We start from the raw sequence: 19,676 nt of genomic DNA on the forward strand, positions 1-19,676 counted from the left end.
TTTCCAAGATGGACTTATCATGGCTTTTACAGAGAGCACATTATTTGACATCTGTTAATTAGTTGCTCACTTCTGAAGCAGTTTTGGCTGCGTGAAATGGCCGTAGTCAAAAGAGTTAGTGCTGTTTGCCGTTTATAGGCTGTGAATCGGTTGTGCTAACAAACAGGAAGAGCTGAATATGTGTATGCAGTATGTCCTGATAAAAGCAACAGCCATAAAAATGAGACTTTGATCCTGGTAACCACACAGTCACTCTAACCACGGGGAGGAGAGAAACGCAAATAGCGGAGGATATGGCTTTCCAAACAACATATCATCAAGCAGCAGAGCAAGTTCATCTGAGGAGAGCTGGGGGGAGGAGGAAATTAGTTCATTTTCTCTCTCTCTGCCCATCCTCCCTGGGCCCTCCCCCTTTTTTTCTTCATTCACCCTTTCCGTACAGTACAGTATGCTATAATCAGTCTTTATCACACTCAAACACAAACCTAAAAGCTGACTCGACTGTATGCAAACAAAACCACACACAAATGTTTACACAGTCGCAATAAATCTGCTTCATAAATTAGTTTAATCCGGAAAGTAAAACAGAGGTTTGTAGATATAACTAAATTCATAGCATTTGTGTTTTTCTATGTCAGACATCCTAAACAAAGTGAAAGAGGTTCATCTGAAACCAAGACCATGCAATCTTACAATACAAGCCCCTTCATGTATAGAACAATGCTTTCATCAAAGGGATCTGGTTCATACTGGTTTGTGACGAGGTCTATCAAACAGCAGCATTCAGAGAACACTTCAGCAATGATTCATTTTGCCTGTATGATACGATAATGACATAATTTTCAAGATGCTTATTCCATCGTTTGGGATACTTTTAAATTTTGAGGTAAAATACATGACGAACAGTAGCCACGGTTTGCAGATTTCTCGCACCCTTACATAGAAATCCTGCAACACAGAAACCAAAATGTTTAATAAAAGAGGCAAAAATTTTATCTAACAGAGTTTCCTGTTTGAAACTTAGAGGTAATTATCACTTTTCGATGGGGTGAAATTTGCTTGTTCTAGCCAATAGAGTTGTAGTGTCTTCCGGCTCCGACGTGCTGTAAATTATACCTAAATGTTGCTTTTTACTACAGTCTTGTATTTTAGGAGGCAGTAACACAACCACTAAAATATTTTTTAACTTAAGGGGGCATGTGTTTTCATCGAACATCGCATCGTAAACAGACTGCTCATTACAGTAACTATATACAAATGCTTTGGTCAGTATTTCTAAATGCATCTAACCCGAAAAACAACATTATTTAAAACAAAGTGTGTCTCAGTCGAACAGAAATGGTGGAGATTCAGACATTGTGTTCGGTGCAAGCAAAGCAGTCACGTGTACAGTGTGGAAGGTGATAGTAAAAGACGTGTAAAAGTGCAACAGAAATGAATAAAGGGAGTCTTATCTACAAAGACGAATATATCAAGGCCCTAACAGAAGCAGAATCAAAAATCAGAAATACCTGGAGGTGAGTTTTTTGTACAGGTCAGGCTACTGTTCACCCGCAAAGAATTAGGCCATGGTGGCGGCGAAATAAAAAAAAAAAGGCGGGTTAGAAAAGAGACAAGAATGCATTTCCACATCCCTCTCTTTCGCCTGCAAGACGAGGGAAAGGCTGAGTAGTGTACCAGCAAGCAACCCCACTCGAACAGGGGCTGGGGCTTGAGAGCAGTTTCTGGGCCATGCCCTCCTCTCTCCCTGCCCACTTTTGCCCCGCTGCCAAGAGGGAGAGACAGCAAGGAGAAAGGGAGGCAGAAAAGAAATCATGAAGTCACAAAATGTTGCTCCCACTAAAGGTACGCAATTTGTGCAGAATATGCGTACAGTAGGCTTGGGTTTTGCCTTCATGGTTAAGTCACAGAGTTCACAGAGTAAATTCACCACATTAAAGGGGAGCAGTCACACGAACTGTAGATTATGGGTCATCAAATAGACATCTCACTTAACTGTAGGATTAGGGGCTGGGAGGGGAGAAAGACAGACAGAAAGAGACAGACAGAGAAATAAGCTCGGGTAAAGGAATCAGAAGTGAGTACTTACACGCTGTCTTGTAACAAAGGCAAAAGGTTTGACAGATTTATCTACAGTTGGCCAAACAAATCAGTGCCAGATATTCCTGAAGCGTTTCAGAGCAAAATGAGTTAAAGCCTTCTCTCACAGCCGTGCAGTAAAGTCTTTTGTCAGCACTTGGCATCATTCCCAGGTAGTACATACATGCCTCACAGATCCCATTTTCGGTAGTCACTCCGGACGTCTTTAGTTGTTCTGCACCTGCCTGTGTTTTTATTTGGATTCGTTGCAGAGTCGACAGAGGAGAAGGGTAACCACTGAGATTTCTGATTTAATTTGATTATAACAATGAATGGAAACTAATGTTTACAGTCAACATAACAGCCCGAACGAGTGGTTTGGGATGTTTACCACAATACATCCTCAAGTAACAAAATCTTGTCATGGAGCTCTGAAAGGAAAATAAGGGCAGAGGGAAGGGTCAATATCTGGGAACAAACACATCCAAAGATATTGTTTCGTGTGGATCATCCCCAAGAATGAAAATCACTGAGATAATCCAATGAGTCTTGAATAGGCGCTTTCATTTTAAGTGTGTCCACACCACAGACACTGATCAGTGTCTTTCCTCAGGCAATATCCAAGACGGCTTCCTGTGTGACGTCACTGACTGTTCATTTTTTAAAAGCAATTACCTCCTTACTTATAAATCCTTCCTCTCCCCATGCAGTCTTCCTTTCAGAATATTTTTTGTGCACATTCTTGACGAATTTGCAGTTTAAATGAACAAAGAGATGCAAGCATGAATCAATTAGCTGACATATCAGGCAGGTCGAAGAAGAGGAGAGAAGAGTAGAGGAGCTGCAAAATCCCTTTACTCTGTGTCTTTCTCTTCCTGCTCGAGAACACTGAGCTTGTAAAAGTTCAGCTGCGAGGGCTTGGGCCAGCCTCCATTGGCACCGTTTCAAAAGCACACTGCTTGTTTCAGAAAAACGGTGGGGACAAGTCTGCGAAGGGAGCGCTGGCTCTTTGCACTCTCTCCCACCACCACCACCACCCTCTCTCTGTCTCTCTTTCTCTCTCTCTCTGTCGGGGACTCAGGGCAGTGACCACTCTCAGGACTTCTTCCCTCTGCTCTCTGCGTATTGCAAAGCGTACCAGCTCAGATATTAAGGCATCTGTTAAGGGATCCACGGTAGTCTGAATCGCTCTGGAGAGGCTGGTCTCTATCACAGACACCCAGAGAATAGGAAATGCAAGCTACAGCACTATTTCCTGGATACTTTGTCCTCCATTTCAGATGTGTGTCAAGCTCTCACGAGGCTCAGTGCTGGTTGTGTTACAGTTCACACAAGGTTCTGGCTGCTTGGCCTTTTTATTTCTGCTCTGAGTGGCTCAGAGTTTCTCATCAAAACTTCCACGTTGCTTCCTTCTTGACACTTTATAGCAACTCTGATTTTTCTCTTTTGTCATATTTTCGCTACAACTTTTACTTTAAATAATTGTGAAGAATAGCACACTAAGAGAAAGAGAGTGCACAGAAGTAGGTTTATGCTGAAGATGAGAAAAACAAGTTATATCCTTTGTGTTATTTTTATTTGCCAAAGGGGGAGCTCTCTTGCTTTATTGTAAAGCCTTTCCATGCAGGTGTCATATTGATATTCATACTGCCAGGGGCATGCAGGGAGAGGACCTTAGTAAAGAAGTGTTTGGCAACACTTTGTATTTTTTTTCTTACTCTTCTTAGCACAAAACTTAAACCATAACAGGACTCATAGTTGGACATTTTGCCATACACAAACCAGAAATAATGTTTTAAAAAGGATTGAAACATTCTGAAAAAAGAGTATTTTTAGTCTCCTCGCAAAATAGTAAACTTCTGTTGCCTTTCCTGCAGAAACACAATGACCTATTAACACAGCTATCTGTGCAATGGGGAGGGTGTTAAAGATCATATAACCTAATGCAAGCTGTAAAAATTGTGTTGAAACAACTGCCTCTCTCCTGAGGTTATAAAAACACAGTTGTCTTTGGAATTTACAGTAAGCAGCCGACAGTACCTCCAGGCGACTGCCTAAGAAACATTAAGTGTCATGCAAAAACATGCTCTTCCAGTTGTTTTATACAACCAACTTTGTCTCAACTAATATGAAAAACAGTCCATGCATTACATTATTATTTACAGTCAGCTAAACTTCATTGCATGTGTGAGAGTGTGCATGTGCAGTACATTCACCTGTAAATGTGTGCATCTGCCTTCATGTTTGTTTATATTTCAGGATTTAGTTTGTGTTAATGCTCTTTATGGCGCCAGTGTCTGAGGAGGCTCTCGCTCCACTGGGACCATCCATTTGAGAATCGGCTTTCAACACAGCAATAGCAGTAATGTCATCACCCACTTGACCGTGAATTGTATTTACATGGCCTCCCCTCCCATCTTTTTTCTCTTATGGGTCAATAAGGGCAAGTAATGCACTCTGTGTTGAATAGCCATAATATGATCTGCTATTACTGTATCTGCTGGGATTTTATTAACAAGGAAGAGATGTAAGGGAGGCTTGTAAGTGAAGGGGTGTTCTCAATTTGTTGACTTTATTAGATTTGGCACATTGCTTCCTCAGCCTTCATGGGAAAACTTTTGTTTCAGTATTGTCTCTTATTGTCTTGCCAAGCCAACACTGATGATCCAATGAAGACCTCATGAGTACAAATAATGAGATCATTTAGTGTTAAGAGAAATAGAAAAATGATACCTCAGCTTCTGAGACAGTTCAAAAGTTCTCGTTACATACTTAACCTCTCACCTAAGCAAACTAACACTCATCAAATGGAGTTCTGTGGCCTTTTCTGTGTAAATGAGGAGGAAAAAATATCCCTGTCCTAGTATCAGTCTTTTTTTTTAGCAATGTCACTGATGACACTATTGATACTAGAAGGGGATTCCAGAGATAACTTTTATTTTTTTCTTAAGCCTTTTAAATGACATAAAGTAAATGCAGTAAACTTGAGTTTTACTGCAAGTCAAGCCCATTGCTTTGACTTTAAGTCTGCAAGAAGTGTTTTTTCTGTCACTTGGGGGCAGCAGAAACAAGTTGTAAACACACCACTGACATATCACCTTTTTTAAGTTGATATGTTGAACTTGTTAGCTAACAGTTTCTTATTCTAATCATCCACTATGTTCACTGTTTGATGCTGAGTTGGGAGTGTACAGCAGGTTTTATGAAGCTTAGCGAAAGTTCAGTCAGGAAGACTCTAAAACATACAGGCATCCATTGGTAACTTTCCTGCCTTCTTCAAGCATGCTCCTCTATTACCTAGTTTTCTATGTTTAAGGGCGTGATCTTAATTGTTGCCAGTCACCTGTCAATCTCGACAACCAATAGCAAAACGCCACTCTTTTTAAACCTTTAAAAAATCACCGCAAATCCATCATGGTAACAGTGTCATCTGTGATGTTCACGTGTCCTATATATATATATATATATATATATATGCAGCCGTTCAGGGATGATTCCTCATGGAGTTCAAGCGCCAAAGACTTTGTAATTTACTAAGATTTTGTTCATCATATATTCACAATAAATATCTTTATATTCACTTGTCTCTCCTGATTGAAATACGCTTTTTGCTGTAAAGAGCTGCCCACTGCATCCCAAAACAATGCAATGAGAGCGGTGAGAGTGAACTGAAATGGTAAAGTTGTGGACAGCTAGCATTTAATAATAAGCTGAAAATCACTATAAGGACATCTCTCACATCTTACATGTAATTATAAAAATATACACTACAGCTGCTTTAATTTAGTAGTGACATATTTTGGAAAACAGAAAACTGCCAATACAATGTTCTAACATGCTAACGTTACTATGCTAATATTTTTATGTTAATGACCCTACATAATGGGGCTAATTAGCATGTTTAAAAATGTGAGGAATTGTTTAGATTATTGAATGCACAACTGAGCCTAGTTATAGCTGAGGCTGCCAAGTAGGCTACAATGCAGTTAATGCTAACTCTGCTGAGTCTAACAATGTAACTTTAAAGCCAAGCCTAACAAGCAAAGTCTAAAGCTGGGGTGTATTTGAAAAGAGTTGTTGTCTGACCTCCTGTAGAGAGTGACTGCGCATGTGTGTGTATGTTTGTGTGACTATAAATGCAGCGCGTGTGATAGCAAAGCTTTATATTTGTTGCAGCTGATCAGATCACCCCCCCCCCCCCCCCCCCCCCCCCCCCCAAACTGACACCAAATGTAACCCCTGGCCCGGAACGGACCTCCCTGAAATGACATTTTTCAGGTTGGGATGTCTGCCATTGCACACCTGGCAAATTACTGCGTAAAGTGCTTGAAGAAAGGAAAACTAAATTGTATCCATGCAGAGATTTTGTTTTTCTGGTTTGTAAATGAGCATTTCAGTCTCACAGGGCCACTCGTGTTGATTAACCATACTTTATTTAACCTTGTATAACCTCACTCAGGTAGTGTTCCAAGTTTGGCTATGAAACAGGATGTGACCTTGTTGACTCAACAGTGTGAGTTTGAGAGTTTCATTCTATCTACAACCCAAGAGACTATTTTTTCCTCCTGAATAGCATGGAAGAGACCTCCTACCATTGTCTTATTTTCTAAACCCTCCACCTACCTTGAACAATCCCCCTTTTGGGAATAGATTCATATAACCCAGATTTTCCTGTTTCATCTTTATTGTTTGTCCTTCCTGAGATACGAGCCCTCTCTGAGTTGATGATTCACCAGGCTTTACAGTGCCACCAGGTTCACGTCCTCACCAACGTGCTGTTTCAGCACTAAACCCATGGGTGAACTAAAATATCATCATCATACCCCCTCTCCTCAAACACAGGTCACTGCCACTGGAAGCTCTACCTTTATGTATTTAACACAATTCTTCCTGACTTAGTGTTTGCACAACTGCTCTGAATGGTCCCCATTTCACCATAACTTTGATTCATGTGTTTTCATTTCATTCAGGCTTGTTGTCACAGTTGTTGGTATAGTAAGAGCTGGTTTTACAGGCTCTCTGGTCTACTCACTTGTGCTGCTTCACATTGCCATAACACTGTTTACCATCTTGTTCACAGTAATAAAACACAAATGACATGAACAGGGATTCGAAACACAGTATATAGTCAGAAACACACTGTAGTCTCTGTCTCTTTAAGATCTTGATGGCTCTCCGCTGCTCCCCTGAGGTCGCTGGCCTTCCTTAGGCCGCCTGCCAACTGCCATGTTACTGTCAAGCGTTTGCAGAAATGCCAGCAAAACCATTAGTCTAGACCCTTTTCAACAGTCAGCAGACTGGACAGTGTGAGCAGTACGGTGATGCAGAGAGACAAAGGGTCTGGCGTTATAAAAATACAAAACTTTCCTGTCTGTTATTGTTTACTTGAGCTGTAAATGCTCTCCTCCCATCTCCTCCTCTGAACTCTGAGACAGCAGCCAGATCGCACTCAGATGGGATTTGATGTTATGGAAAACTTTTAATGATTGAATGATGAATTATTTTATTTAACCTTCATTTTCTTTTTTCCCCCTTTTTTTTCACAAATTAAATTACAGTACCTCCATGTGCCCCCTGGTGCCTCGAAGCTGCTTCTTCCATTGTTTTTTTTTGTCTCTTGGGGTACAGCAGCATCTGGTGGTTGACTGAGGAAATCACACTTTGTTTTTAATAAACTGACACTTCTTTTTCATTGTTTATTGCTTTAAGAAAGGAGAACAGGAGACTGTCAAGACCATACTGCTTCACAAACCAGCTCCTGTAGCCCTCTTAGCCAAATACAGCTGTTCCATTGACACAAAAGGAGATTACATTATCAAAGACAGATTCCCTGTATTTGTTGAAGTAGAGAGAACATTTCTATTTGACTTTCTCTTGCCTGCACAGCTTGTCTGGATTTCAAACTAGAGTCTCTCTGGTCATAACCACCTTCCCCAATTTCTAGGCTCTTGCTTGCATGCTCAATTCCTCAATTCCATCCTGGTGCAGTTATACACACCTTAACTACAAAGACACCTATCTATTTCACTTCCCCCAAGTAAAATGAATTTACACACAAGTAAGATTTCTTTGTCCTTTGTAATCTCCTTACTTTTCCATGAAAACCCTAGAAATGCTCACAGATGGTGAGTAGCTGATTATAGTAATCTCAGTTGAAGGGTCAGGGCATCCTGGTTGTGTGGTATTCGATGGGGGGGACCTGTTGCTTTGTTTACAATCCTCTTAGAGGTCGGGTCATGTGACCCCTGTGTGGGTTACAGGATGTGTATGGTGACTTGTGGGCATTCACAAGCTGGATGGAGACTAGTAAGCACTGTGCTGCCTAACTAAACCACTACCTGGTGAGAGACTGTGTGCATATTTTCTACATATTCATACTGATAGGCCTTTACATACAGGCTAAAATTGAGTGATTTCCATTGGATGTCATGCTGTCAGTGAACTAAGTTTATCAAATCTGGATGTAGCATCTTTCCACCTCAACCATGCCTCTCCATAATCACATTGTGAAAGAGGCCTGGACACAGAACAGGTATGTGAGCAACACCACACAACAATAGAGAACATGTTTTGTATTTTTAAGCATTTTTCACGACATCCTCCTCGTGCCTTTCATTAGTTATACCTGAAACATTATGGTTTTCTCTATGGTTATTACTGCTTTACCACACCCACTTTCCACAGGTACTAGCAAAGTTGTGCTAAACCAATAAGTGTCAACAGTAAGCTTTACTTGTTGCTGTTAGGCAACCCTTTTTGGGCCCAACTCCCATACCCTTTGTGACCTGTTAATTTAAGAATGAGACTGCCACAGAGCTCACTGGCTATAGATGAGGAGCTTTTGTCATGTCTCTCTGCTGCCAGAAGTGGCTACTATACTTAACTAGTTAGTATACATATAGTGTTATTTAAAGTGTCATTTGAACCTTATTTTTCTTAACCAGGCCAGTGTTCAGTTTAGAGCTGAACAAATCATTGGAAATTGGAATAATCAATTAGATTAATAAACTGAAATTTAATATCTTTTAGGTTTTGTACCATTGTTTGAACAAAACAAAAAATGTGACTGTCAACTTGTGATTGGGGAAATTAAGATAGATTTTTTTGTTTTTTTCTTACAATTTATGGACCAAACACTTAATTAAGTGATAAAAAAAATCACCAGAATAATCAATGATGAAAATAATCATTCAGATAATTACATAACAATTTTTTTTTTAAACACACAGACAAACATCATGATTAATTTCATCATAAGAATTTATAGAATTAATAATGATAATAAATAAAAAAGAGAGTTAGTAGTATCATATTATGTTAATAACCTGTTACTCATTATCTTTGCCCAGGAATCAAGAGGATGAGGATTCTGCTTCGCCCCCGCAGCTGCGAGTTCAGGTAAACGTAACTTTCAGAAACAAAAATCAATTTTCACTTATCTGTCACTAGAAGCAGCAAAAAAAAGAAGGAAAACATTTTTAGTCACAGATGAAGCTGACAGTCTGTCCTATGAAGTACAAAAGGTTTCAAGTAAAAGAAGAGGACAAACATCTTTTGATAGCTGCATGAATATTACAGACGTAAAAACTCTTAGTGAGTTGGAGGCTGGATAGTGGACACATATGACAAATCATCCCTCTCCCTTCACCCGAGCCTTTGTTGGTTTCTCCCGTTGACGTGTTTCTACAGAGCAGATGGCTTTACACATAAATCCTATTAACAACTTTCTGCTGATGGAGACGCAGTGAGTACAGGGCTTTCTCACTCTTTCATTATCTCCACTGAGAAGCTAGTTTTTTTTATTTTCTAACCTCTAAAACGAAGCAGTGGGAGAGCTGAAGTCAGAGGCCACGCCATGTCTGCAGAGAAGGTAACAGGGTGGGGTTGTGGTTTTGTGGATTTTTTAAAATTTACTTTCAAATTAGATTACTTCTCAGTGTTCATCCAGCTGCTTAGCGATGACACATAATGGTGTTTGGACAACGAAGACTAACGGGACCACAGAAATGATTTTAACAAGATAAAAATAACATGTTTGGTGTTGCAATACAACAATATTTACAGATGGCCTGCTCATACAAAGTTCAGAGTTTGTGTGCAATTAATTTATGTGACAGTTTTAAATCTTTATGTGCCTCAAGTTTCAGTTTGAGATGTAGTTATATGTATTTAGATGAAAGAAATTTAGAGGAATGTTTAAATAGAAAGTAATCTGTGACCCATATATGAGGTAACTGTTCTTTAATGCCAGCATGGGAAGTATTCAATTAAAGTAAAACAGGTTATCCAACAGAGGCAGTATTCAGACATGACTTCAGAGCTGGAAGTTTTTCCTGTTGGCAGCTAAAACATGGATGGCCTTTATACTTGGTCATAACTTGCATCTTGATGGATGTTCAAATTTATAGAGCTCATCTGCCAAGCAATGCATCTGCAAAAATACACAAAATGGATTGAGGGATCCAGTAATCCTTCTTTATGCCTTTAAAGGCCCATGTGCCTTAAAACAACTTTAAATATTAATACCTCATATTTTAATAATTAGTCACCATTTGTTTGTCTAGCTGTGATGCAGGATCAGTTGCAAAATCTAGGCCAAATCTGTGTTTATGTTTACACAATATTGAGGGTGATTATTGGATCATAGTTTCAAGTCAATCATGTTTTTATTACATCAAAGAAAAGGAGGGGGAAAAAGCATTGTTGTTCTAAATGTCATCCTCTTCCTGTGCAGGAGTGCCAAACCTCTCAGTGAATTGCAATAATAAACTAATATATGTCTCAGTTGTCCAATATTTACAAAGAAATGCATAAAAAGGTTACAAGCAGGATTTCAAATACATTTATTTAAACCATAGCCTTTTATTATATTAACCAAACAAGCATTTTAAAATATTGTGTGGCAGTAGCAAGGTAAAATGAGGTTCTTTTTTAAATAGTTATTTAACAGTTTTGAGTTCAGAGGACAGAAATGAACAACGTTAACACACAGATTGAAGGTAAAGCAGTGAAACTTTACCAAAAGAATGTTTTAATTTGGCCTTTTTCAACAGTTAAAATGCTACTTCAATGTATTTAAATATAATAGACAGGTATGAGTATTTGGCTAAAGTGTGATGATGACGTCTGTCTTGTACACTTCATCACAACATGACAAATGTCAACTCTGACTCTGTCTGCCATTACTCTGAGTTGTGGATTGTCAGAGGACACAAATAGGCCTCCATCGATGCAGGATCTACATCTAATAGGATTACCTTTAGTGTCTCCGCTGGTCACAATCACACTGACCTCCTCTGTGACATGGGACAGTGACATGCTGTTCCTGTCACTGTGCAAAGGTTTAGTCCTTAGTTATGAAAGGTTTATTAACAACACAGCACAGAGTTCATGGATATATTGGACTATTTTATTTGAATATTGTATAAGATTATCAAATAGACAAATACATGTAAAAACACATGGATGTAATGTGTGAGGACTGAATGTCAGCTCGTGTCTCGACAATTTTACAACTGTTATGATAGGCAATGAAGAAAAACGTGCTGTTTTTTCTTCAATTGGAGAGTTGTGAATAATATGAATATGCACGAAATGTAGTATATATTAAATTTCAGCAACAACCTAGGAGATGTCAATGATATATACTTAACTGACTTTCAAATACTTTCCCATAATCTGCTACATTTCCTGTCTCTCATTATTCTGTCTTCAGTGGTTAAATCAGCCTATGTGGCATCTCAGCAGGCTCAACTTGCTGTTTAGTCATTTTTGTGGGTTTAGTGAAGTAATTGACTTGTTATGTTGTGTCCTCTAATACATGTGATGTAAAGTGTGCTTGTGATTTACCGCAATCATTGGGCTTTTAGGTTTCCTAGTACTCAAGAGGAGACCTGAGCAACGTGTTTTCTTTCATTTACGTGCATAGTATCACTGTTATTGCATCATGCCCTGTTGCTTCATTCACTTCCTGTAACTTAATCTGAGATCTTAAATCATAAATACAAGGTATTAGCAGCAACTTAATATGCAGTTTGAAGAAGCTCTATGTATTTATTACTGCCTTTGTATCTGCTATTACAGTATGACTGTCATACTGCACTTGTGTGAGGATGTTCCTCATAAAATGTGAATCTTTGAACATGATATTAATAAGTTGTATTTTATAATGGAAGTAGTAACAATATCATTATTAACTTGTTTTTATGCCTTCCTGCTCTTTGCTTCCCACACTTCTGACTTTATAATGGTGAGTTATTACGAATAAAGACGCTGCTATTTTCAGTCTTCATATACGTTTTAGTTTTCAGTTTTTTTCCCTCTCTTTCTTCCATGAGTTTCATCCCTCATTTTTTTTTTTTACATCTTTAAAGAAAATCCCCAGAAGCCAAAAAAGAAGAAAGAGGAGGCCAATGGCACCACAGAAGCCAAGTTGAATGGATCTGAGGCCAAACCCAAAAAAACAAAGACCAAGAAGAGTGAAGATGCATCAGAAGAGGAAAGCCCTGCCATTCAAAGTGAGTAACTTTGAACAAAGAAGCTTTGATATTTTAAGCTTTTCCATCAAAGAAAGCAAATGACAAACTGATGTTTTGAGTGTTTCTCAATCTGTAATGTAACCATACTGCTGTTTCCTGCTCATATATTACAGATGGAAAGAAGGTAAAGAAAAAGAAACCAGAAAAGAGTAACGACGAACCAGTAAAAGAAAAGGAGAAAGACAAAGAGAAAGAGCCGAAAAAGAAAACCAAAAGTGCTCCAAAAAAGAAGAAAGGTAAGTCGCTGATGACTTTTATGGGCAGTGTGAAGAACTTAAAGTATTTGTAAAATCAACTGTGTAAATCCGCAATTATTTTGGTGAGGATGTTTACTGCTTCATGTCTGCAGATTCAGGCTCAGATGACGACAATGATGACGACGATGATGAGGATACCCCCAAAAAAAAAACAAAGAAAAAAACAACAAAGGACAGCTCTCCATCTGCAAGTTCTGGCAAAGAGAAGAAATCTAAATCTAAAGGTAAAGGTAAATATAACACACTGGCAAACTGTTTTCCAAAGGCATTAACTGTGTCCTCAAAACAACAGTTTAAGACCAGACTAAGAGGATTAGATGATTTTATTGTGTAATGGTGAGTGAGTGGAAACACTGACTTCGTAACACAAAACACAGCAATTACATTGTTGCTTGCCTTTAAGTAATCAGATGTGGAAAATGTCATTAAAATATAGTAACAGCCAAATCCTGGCAGTTTTCTTTGTAAATTGTACTTAACATTTTTGGTTAAAAATGGTGTCATTTAGCTGTTTAGCCAGACTCCTCTGAAGCTTTGTGAAGCACTTCTACTTTAGAAGAAGTCTGGAGAAAATGATGAGACACTTTTTTCCAAACTGTCAAATGAATCCTGAATGTGTGTAATCCTACTTGGAAAACACTGATTAGCCAACTAGCTGGCTAACTCACTAAGCACTGTAAAAAAATGTTTTTTAAACAAGTCTTTTTCCAGCTTGATATATATATCATATAGTTCCTAAGAGTTTGTCCACTTTAGCACTACTTAGTATCTATTTTGTAATAAATTGCACATATGTGTACAGAGCATTGTTGTTTCTCAGGTCTCTGAGGCATTTTTGACACTTTTTGTTAGTCATATCTAAAGATGAGTGATTTTTTTTTTCTTTTCTTTTTTTCTCTAGCACCACCATGAGGTTTTGGTTTTGAGTGAAATCCCTTAGCAACTGTTGGATTGATTTACATGAAGTCTGGTACAGACATTCATGTTTCCCTCAAGATAAATTTCATCCAGCTCCATCATCATGTCAAAATTTCAATTTGTCCAGTACTTCGTTTCGTGTTTTAGCCAAAGCTAATGCTAGCATGCTAATACGCTAGACAATTAAGACAATGAACATGGTAAACATCACAGCTACTAAATATTAACATGTTAGTATTTCATTTAAAACACCGGTCTGCCTTATGTTGCGTTCAAATCGTATGGCATTGATGAGAATGATTAATGGAGTGCGGGGCACATCCAGAACACTTGTACAGGTGCTGGATCAAAAGACAGAATGCATGATTTTATATTACTTATTATCAGTGCATTTCAGGTGTTGACACTTTGTGTGTTTTTGACAATGCCTGATGAAGAGCTCAGTTTGAAAAGTAGCTCTTTTAAATAAAGTTTACTGGGAGAGCAGAGCTTTCTCTGACTTTTGCCTTAAGATGAGAAAGATTCCCATGTTGTCATCAGACAACTCAGGATGATTGCATGATTACACAGTTGGTTAAAAAAAACACTGTGTACTTACAACATAACACTATGTTCTTGAAATTTGGGTTTTATCATGATGAATGACAAATGGCTGATGTGAGGTGTCCCTATTTGCAACATTTTCAAGTAATTCCACATTATGAAGCACCGAGTTGGATACATCAGCAGAAATATTCAGAAAAGTCTGAATTTCCCAGTTTGTAATTATGTCTTGTAAGTTGGTGTGAATGCTATATATGAGTCAGAATCGTGTAATTAAGATAACTCCAGTACGACGTGAACACAACATAAATAGTATAGCCTCACAAACTGCCAGTCTTGTTCCTGGAGGTTTACACTTTGCTGTATTTTCCTCTACAGGGCTTCAGCAGTCAAACAGTTGCAGTAGCTTTAAGCATGTGTTAGCACTTATGTTACTCATTTTATCTTTGGGACAAAAAATAGGTGTCTGACACATTTGTGCAGAGTTACAACTTTTCTTGTGTGTAACTCATTATTCCTTTTACATGAGCTAGAGTCAAGTGACCATCAGTGCAGGAATAGAATGTATCTATTTAACACTACAGTGTTGATTTACTGCGTGTTGCTGCCCTTTTCTTGGACCGTTTCCATAACTCTTGCCACTGAGATTAGCTTAACCGTCCTTCACTTCAGGTCAGCCGTAAGTAATTTCAGGAATACCTGCACTAACTTGTGTTTTTGGCTCCCTGCCTCCTTCTGTTTAATATGGGAATACCAAGTGCTCTTTTTGTTGTAACTATAGAAATTAACTCCTTTATATCAGTAACCTACTTTTTGCTCGCAATATACCACTGTAGCTATCTTATTATGTTGTATAATATCTACATTTTCATATTGTAGTTTCATTATTTTAATTTATTTCAGTACATTTCAGTAGTAGTCAATCATGTAGTATGATATTGTTCAATGAAGATTGAAGTTTTCTCCAAACCTATATAGGTCTGCATATGCTTCATCCTAAACATTTAGTAGTCAGACAGATATTTTTGTGTGTGACAAACAACAATCAAACAACATTTGATTTCCAAGGGGATTACTATCAGCAGTGAAAATAATATTTATATATTTAACACAATATGCTATACTTTTTACACTGTCCTGGCTATTTGAATATTTTATATTACAGCTGTTTCGGAATCACAACCATCAAAAGTCAGTTACAGTGTCCATGAATTAACTCATGTGCACTTATTATATTTACTATAAGAAATCATTTTTCACAAGTGATGCATTAGACATGAATATGATTAACCAAAACAACTTGTGTTAAAGTGGTTATAATCAATATTTTAAACTCATGTGATGCCAGAGAATTTGCAGCTCCCCCTCACTTCTGCAGAATTTTATGTGATATTTTAGCTCATTGTTTTGGTTTTACAGTCTGAGACTTTACTGTTAGGTTCACTCTCACCACTCTGATAGCTTTTCCACTTCTTTTAACTTTCAGCTAAAATACCCAGTGTACACGACCTATCCAGCACCACACAACAGACACAGTTAACATGCTGCATTTAGTAGCTTAAGAGGCAGATATTTCCTTCAAGAGTTATTAGAAACCAATTACAAAACAAACCCAAATGACAGTTTTGGTTGGTTTTGCAATTTCTCAATCATTTTCTACTAGTCTGCTATTGCTTATAACTCATAAAACAGTGAGATTTACATTATTTTCCCTTTAAAAAAAGAAGGGAAAAAAAGATTAAATTCCTCAGTGTGCGCTCACTGACATTCTCCAGTTTGGTATCACATTCAATTGACTTTTTACGTGTTTCTCATTTGCAGATGAGAAAGATTCTGATGGAAAAGAAAAAAAGTCCAAGTCAAAGGATAAAGAGAAAGAGAAGGATAAGAAGAAGGAACCATCCTCAATGTTCCAGATAAATGGAGATAAAGACTCTAAAAGCAAGAAGAAAGGTGATTATATTCTCAAACCTTTACTTTTTTGTAAACCACTGAACCTGCAAAAGATGATAGGTGACTTCATGGTTCAGCATGCATCATGATACTAAAATAGTTACTTGAATAATAAAATTTAGACTTTATTTTAGACGATACATTGTGTTATTATTAATGAAAAGCAAGACTCAAGTATCCTCTTACAAGTTTATGAAATGAAACCTTGGAAACCTTTACACCTGTTTCTTGAACAGCTGCCAAATCAGACAGTGATGACAGTGAAGAGGAGACAAAGTCAAGCAAGTCAAAGAAGAAATCCACTGCCGGCGCATCATCCATGTTTCAAGCATCTGGAGACAAGGACAAGGACAAAGACAAGAACAAGGACAAGGACAAGGACAAAGACAAAGACAAGAAGACAAAGAAGAAAGGCAAGTTTACCAAGTTTTCTCTTTGTCCTCTCTCTTTGAGTCTCTGGAAGGTTTTTAATAAACCTATCGTTTCTATCAGGAAAGGCAGAAGAGAGTGATGATTCTGACTCGGAAAAAGAGGAAAAATCCAAGAAGAAAAAGGGCAAAGGGAAGAAGAAAAAGGTAATTCAAATAACAATAATCCAACCGAAATTAATCTAAAAAAAGCCCCTTGAAGATTTTATATCAGTGCAAGAGATTTTATGCATACAGCAAACATTATTTTAATCAGATAATATGTATTTATGCGTTGTGATCAGGAGAGAGCTCCATCACCTGAGATTGAGTTTGACAACTTGGAGAAATTTGTGATGGATCCGGCTCCGCAGGGCGTGACAGTCAAATGCAGAGTGACTCGAGACCAGCGGGGGATGGACAAGAGCCTTTATCCTCTTTATTATCTTCATCTTGACAATGACAAAAAGGTCAGAGATTCATCATTACTGAAGTTTGACAGTTTAAACTGGGAATTAGCAGGTGTTTTTATTCAAATCACTCACAATAAGAGCATCAACATGTTAAAAAGTCAGCAACATTCGGAGCACCAAAGCAAAAACTGACTAAATGTTTAACAAGATGAGTAAAACAGTGCTCCTGTCAGTGAATTCTTTAATTTAATCAGTTGAATTAGTGCTAAATGTAATTTTTTTGTTTATTAATTACTATAATTGTAATCTTTTTTTCCTTTTTAGACATTCCTGTTGGCTGGGAGGAAAAGAAAGAAAAGTGCAACTTCAAATTATCTCATCTCAATAGATGCCACAGATTTATCGAGAGGAGGAGAGAATTTTGTTGGGAAGCTGAGGTATATCGCACTTCAAAATGAATCCATTCATTCAAAAGCAGCACACAGCATGTGTAAAATCAGCCAAGAATTCATCTGCTGTGAGTTTTTAATTTAAAACCTTTTACATGTTGTCTAGGTCAAATTTAATGGGGACTAAGTTCACCGTATTTGACAATGCTCTGAATCCAGAAAGAGCTCTTCCAGACCTGTCGAATGCACGGCAGGAGCTAGCAGGTATCATCTATGTAAGTCATTAGAAAACTTAATGAATCACATGAATGATCAACTTTGCATTTTATAAATACTGTGTCAAGGGACGTTTGCTGTAAAAACAAATCCTTATCTTTCTCATTGCAGGAAACAAATGTGTTGGGGATGAAAGGGCCCCGAAGGATGTCGGTCATCATCCCGGGAATGGACAAAGACAATGATCGAGTCCCCCTCCGACCACGAAATGTAAGCGCGGTGTTTAAAACTTCAGTTGTACACAATTCTTACTACTGAATTGCCGTTCCTGTTAAAGGGTCAGTTCACCCAAATGACAAAAAAATGCCACTCAGTCATAGTAATAGTCATTAAATACAACAGGAGAGCAGTTGCTGTATCTGTTTACAGTGCAGCCAAACAAACTCCTATTGTTTTGATAAAGAAGTTAATAAAAAGTAATTGTAACCATGACCTGATTTCATGCTGCACATAGTGTGACTAGTTTTCCACACAACAGGACACCAAACCTTGCTGATCTTTGAGATCAAATTGAGCTGAATTACACAAATGCATCGTTTTGTTAGTCCCTCGTTTTTTGGCAGGGATTCTGAATCCAGCCAGACTCCACTACCAATAAGAGCTACTGTACAGAGATGCTGCAGAAAAAAGGCAGACCATAAACAATATAAAAAATGGGTTTTAAGGATTCTAATTTAAAACTATGATGGCTGGAGAAAGTGTATGTAATTATGGTTATCAGGCTGGCACCTCAAACCATGGACATTTTGACTTGTTGATTCATGTGTTTAAAACCGTCAGATGACTAATTAGCAAAATCAGGCATCCCAGAATCCCCCTGCTCTGCACAGTGTCAACAAATTACATCTACACTGCCGACAGCCTGATTTATTATATGTCTGTTTATAATGAGAGCAAAACATGGCAGATGTGCAGAATCGTATTAGTCTTTATTGGTGTTTTCCTGACTTATGTTTTGCCAATTCTTGGCAGGATTGTGACGGCTTGTTGATAAGGCACCAGAATAGGAGGATGGAAAATCTGATCGAGCTTCACAACAAGACGCCTGTGTGGAACGAAGAATCAGCGTCTCATGTGCTCAACTTTAACGGCAGGGTCACCCAGGCCTCCATCAAGAACTTCCAGATAGTCCATAACAAAGACTGTGAGTCTATCTATCTATCTATCTATCTATCTATCTATCTATCTATCTATCTATCTATCTATCTATCTATCTATCTATCTATCTATCTATCTATCTATCTATCTATCTATCTATCTATCCATCTATCTATCTATTATAAACTAAGTCTTGTCTTTTGCAGTGGACTACATTGTGATGCAGTTTGGACGAATAGCCGATGACATTTTCACACTGGACTTCAACTACCCGATGTGTGCTGTGCAGGCCTTTGCCATCGCACTTTCCAGTTTCGACGGCAAAATTGCCTGTGAATAACAGAAGCATCCCCTGTCGTCTTCTTACACTGAAACCAGTGTGCAACACACCCACATCAGACCATCCTACTTCTTTGAACTCGCCTACAACGCTTCCTGCGATAGGTATTGATAACGCTTGATGAAAAAACCTGATGACGCGCTGTCACCTTTATGGGTGTGTGATTTCATTCCAGGAGTGAGACACAAAATTGGTCTCACATTATCATCTGATCTTGCATGGCATTGCAACAGGAGAGTTGTGCTTTTGTCTTTATATTCAGTGGAAACGTACACATTTTCTGTGAATCACAGAAAGACACATAAAACTTTGATAGACTCCATTCACTGGAGGCTTTTTAGAGACATGATGGTACACCTCAAGGATGAAGGTGTTGAATTGTTACTTACATCATTAAAGGATGTTGAACTGTGTTGTGTTTTGATTATCTTGTGCTGTATTGTATTGTACTGCTGGATTGGGCTG

General features: G+C 38.2%; 1 protein-coding gene across 1 annotated transcript; it reads left to right on the forward strand.

Annotated features, from left to right (window-relative positions):
* Positions 1-9,934: 9,934 nt before the first annotated feature.
* Positions 9,935-19,211, forward strand: LOC133977896 (tubby-related protein 1-like). Its single transcript, XM_062416194.1, has 13 exons — positions 9,935-9,949; positions 12,464-12,596; positions 12,731-12,853; positions 12,967-13,098; positions 16,157-16,288; positions 16,525-16,701; positions 16,781-16,863; positions 17,001-17,165; positions 17,433-17,545; positions 17,664-17,772; positions 17,885-17,983; positions 18,746-18,917; positions 19,078-19,211. Exons 1-13 carry the CDS (start codon positions 9,935-9,937, stop codon positions 19,209-19,211), a joined length of 1,587 nt encoding a protein of 528 aa, XP_062272178.1.
* Positions 19,212-19,676: the final 465 nt, after the last annotated feature.

Source organism: Scomber scombrus, chromosome 3 (genome assembly GCF_963691925.1).
Source record: "Scomber scombrus chromosome 3, fScoSco1.1, whole genome shotgun sequence".
NCBI classification, from domain to species: Eukaryota; Metazoa; Chordata; class Actinopteri; order Scombriformes; family Scombridae; genus Scomber; species Scomber scombrus.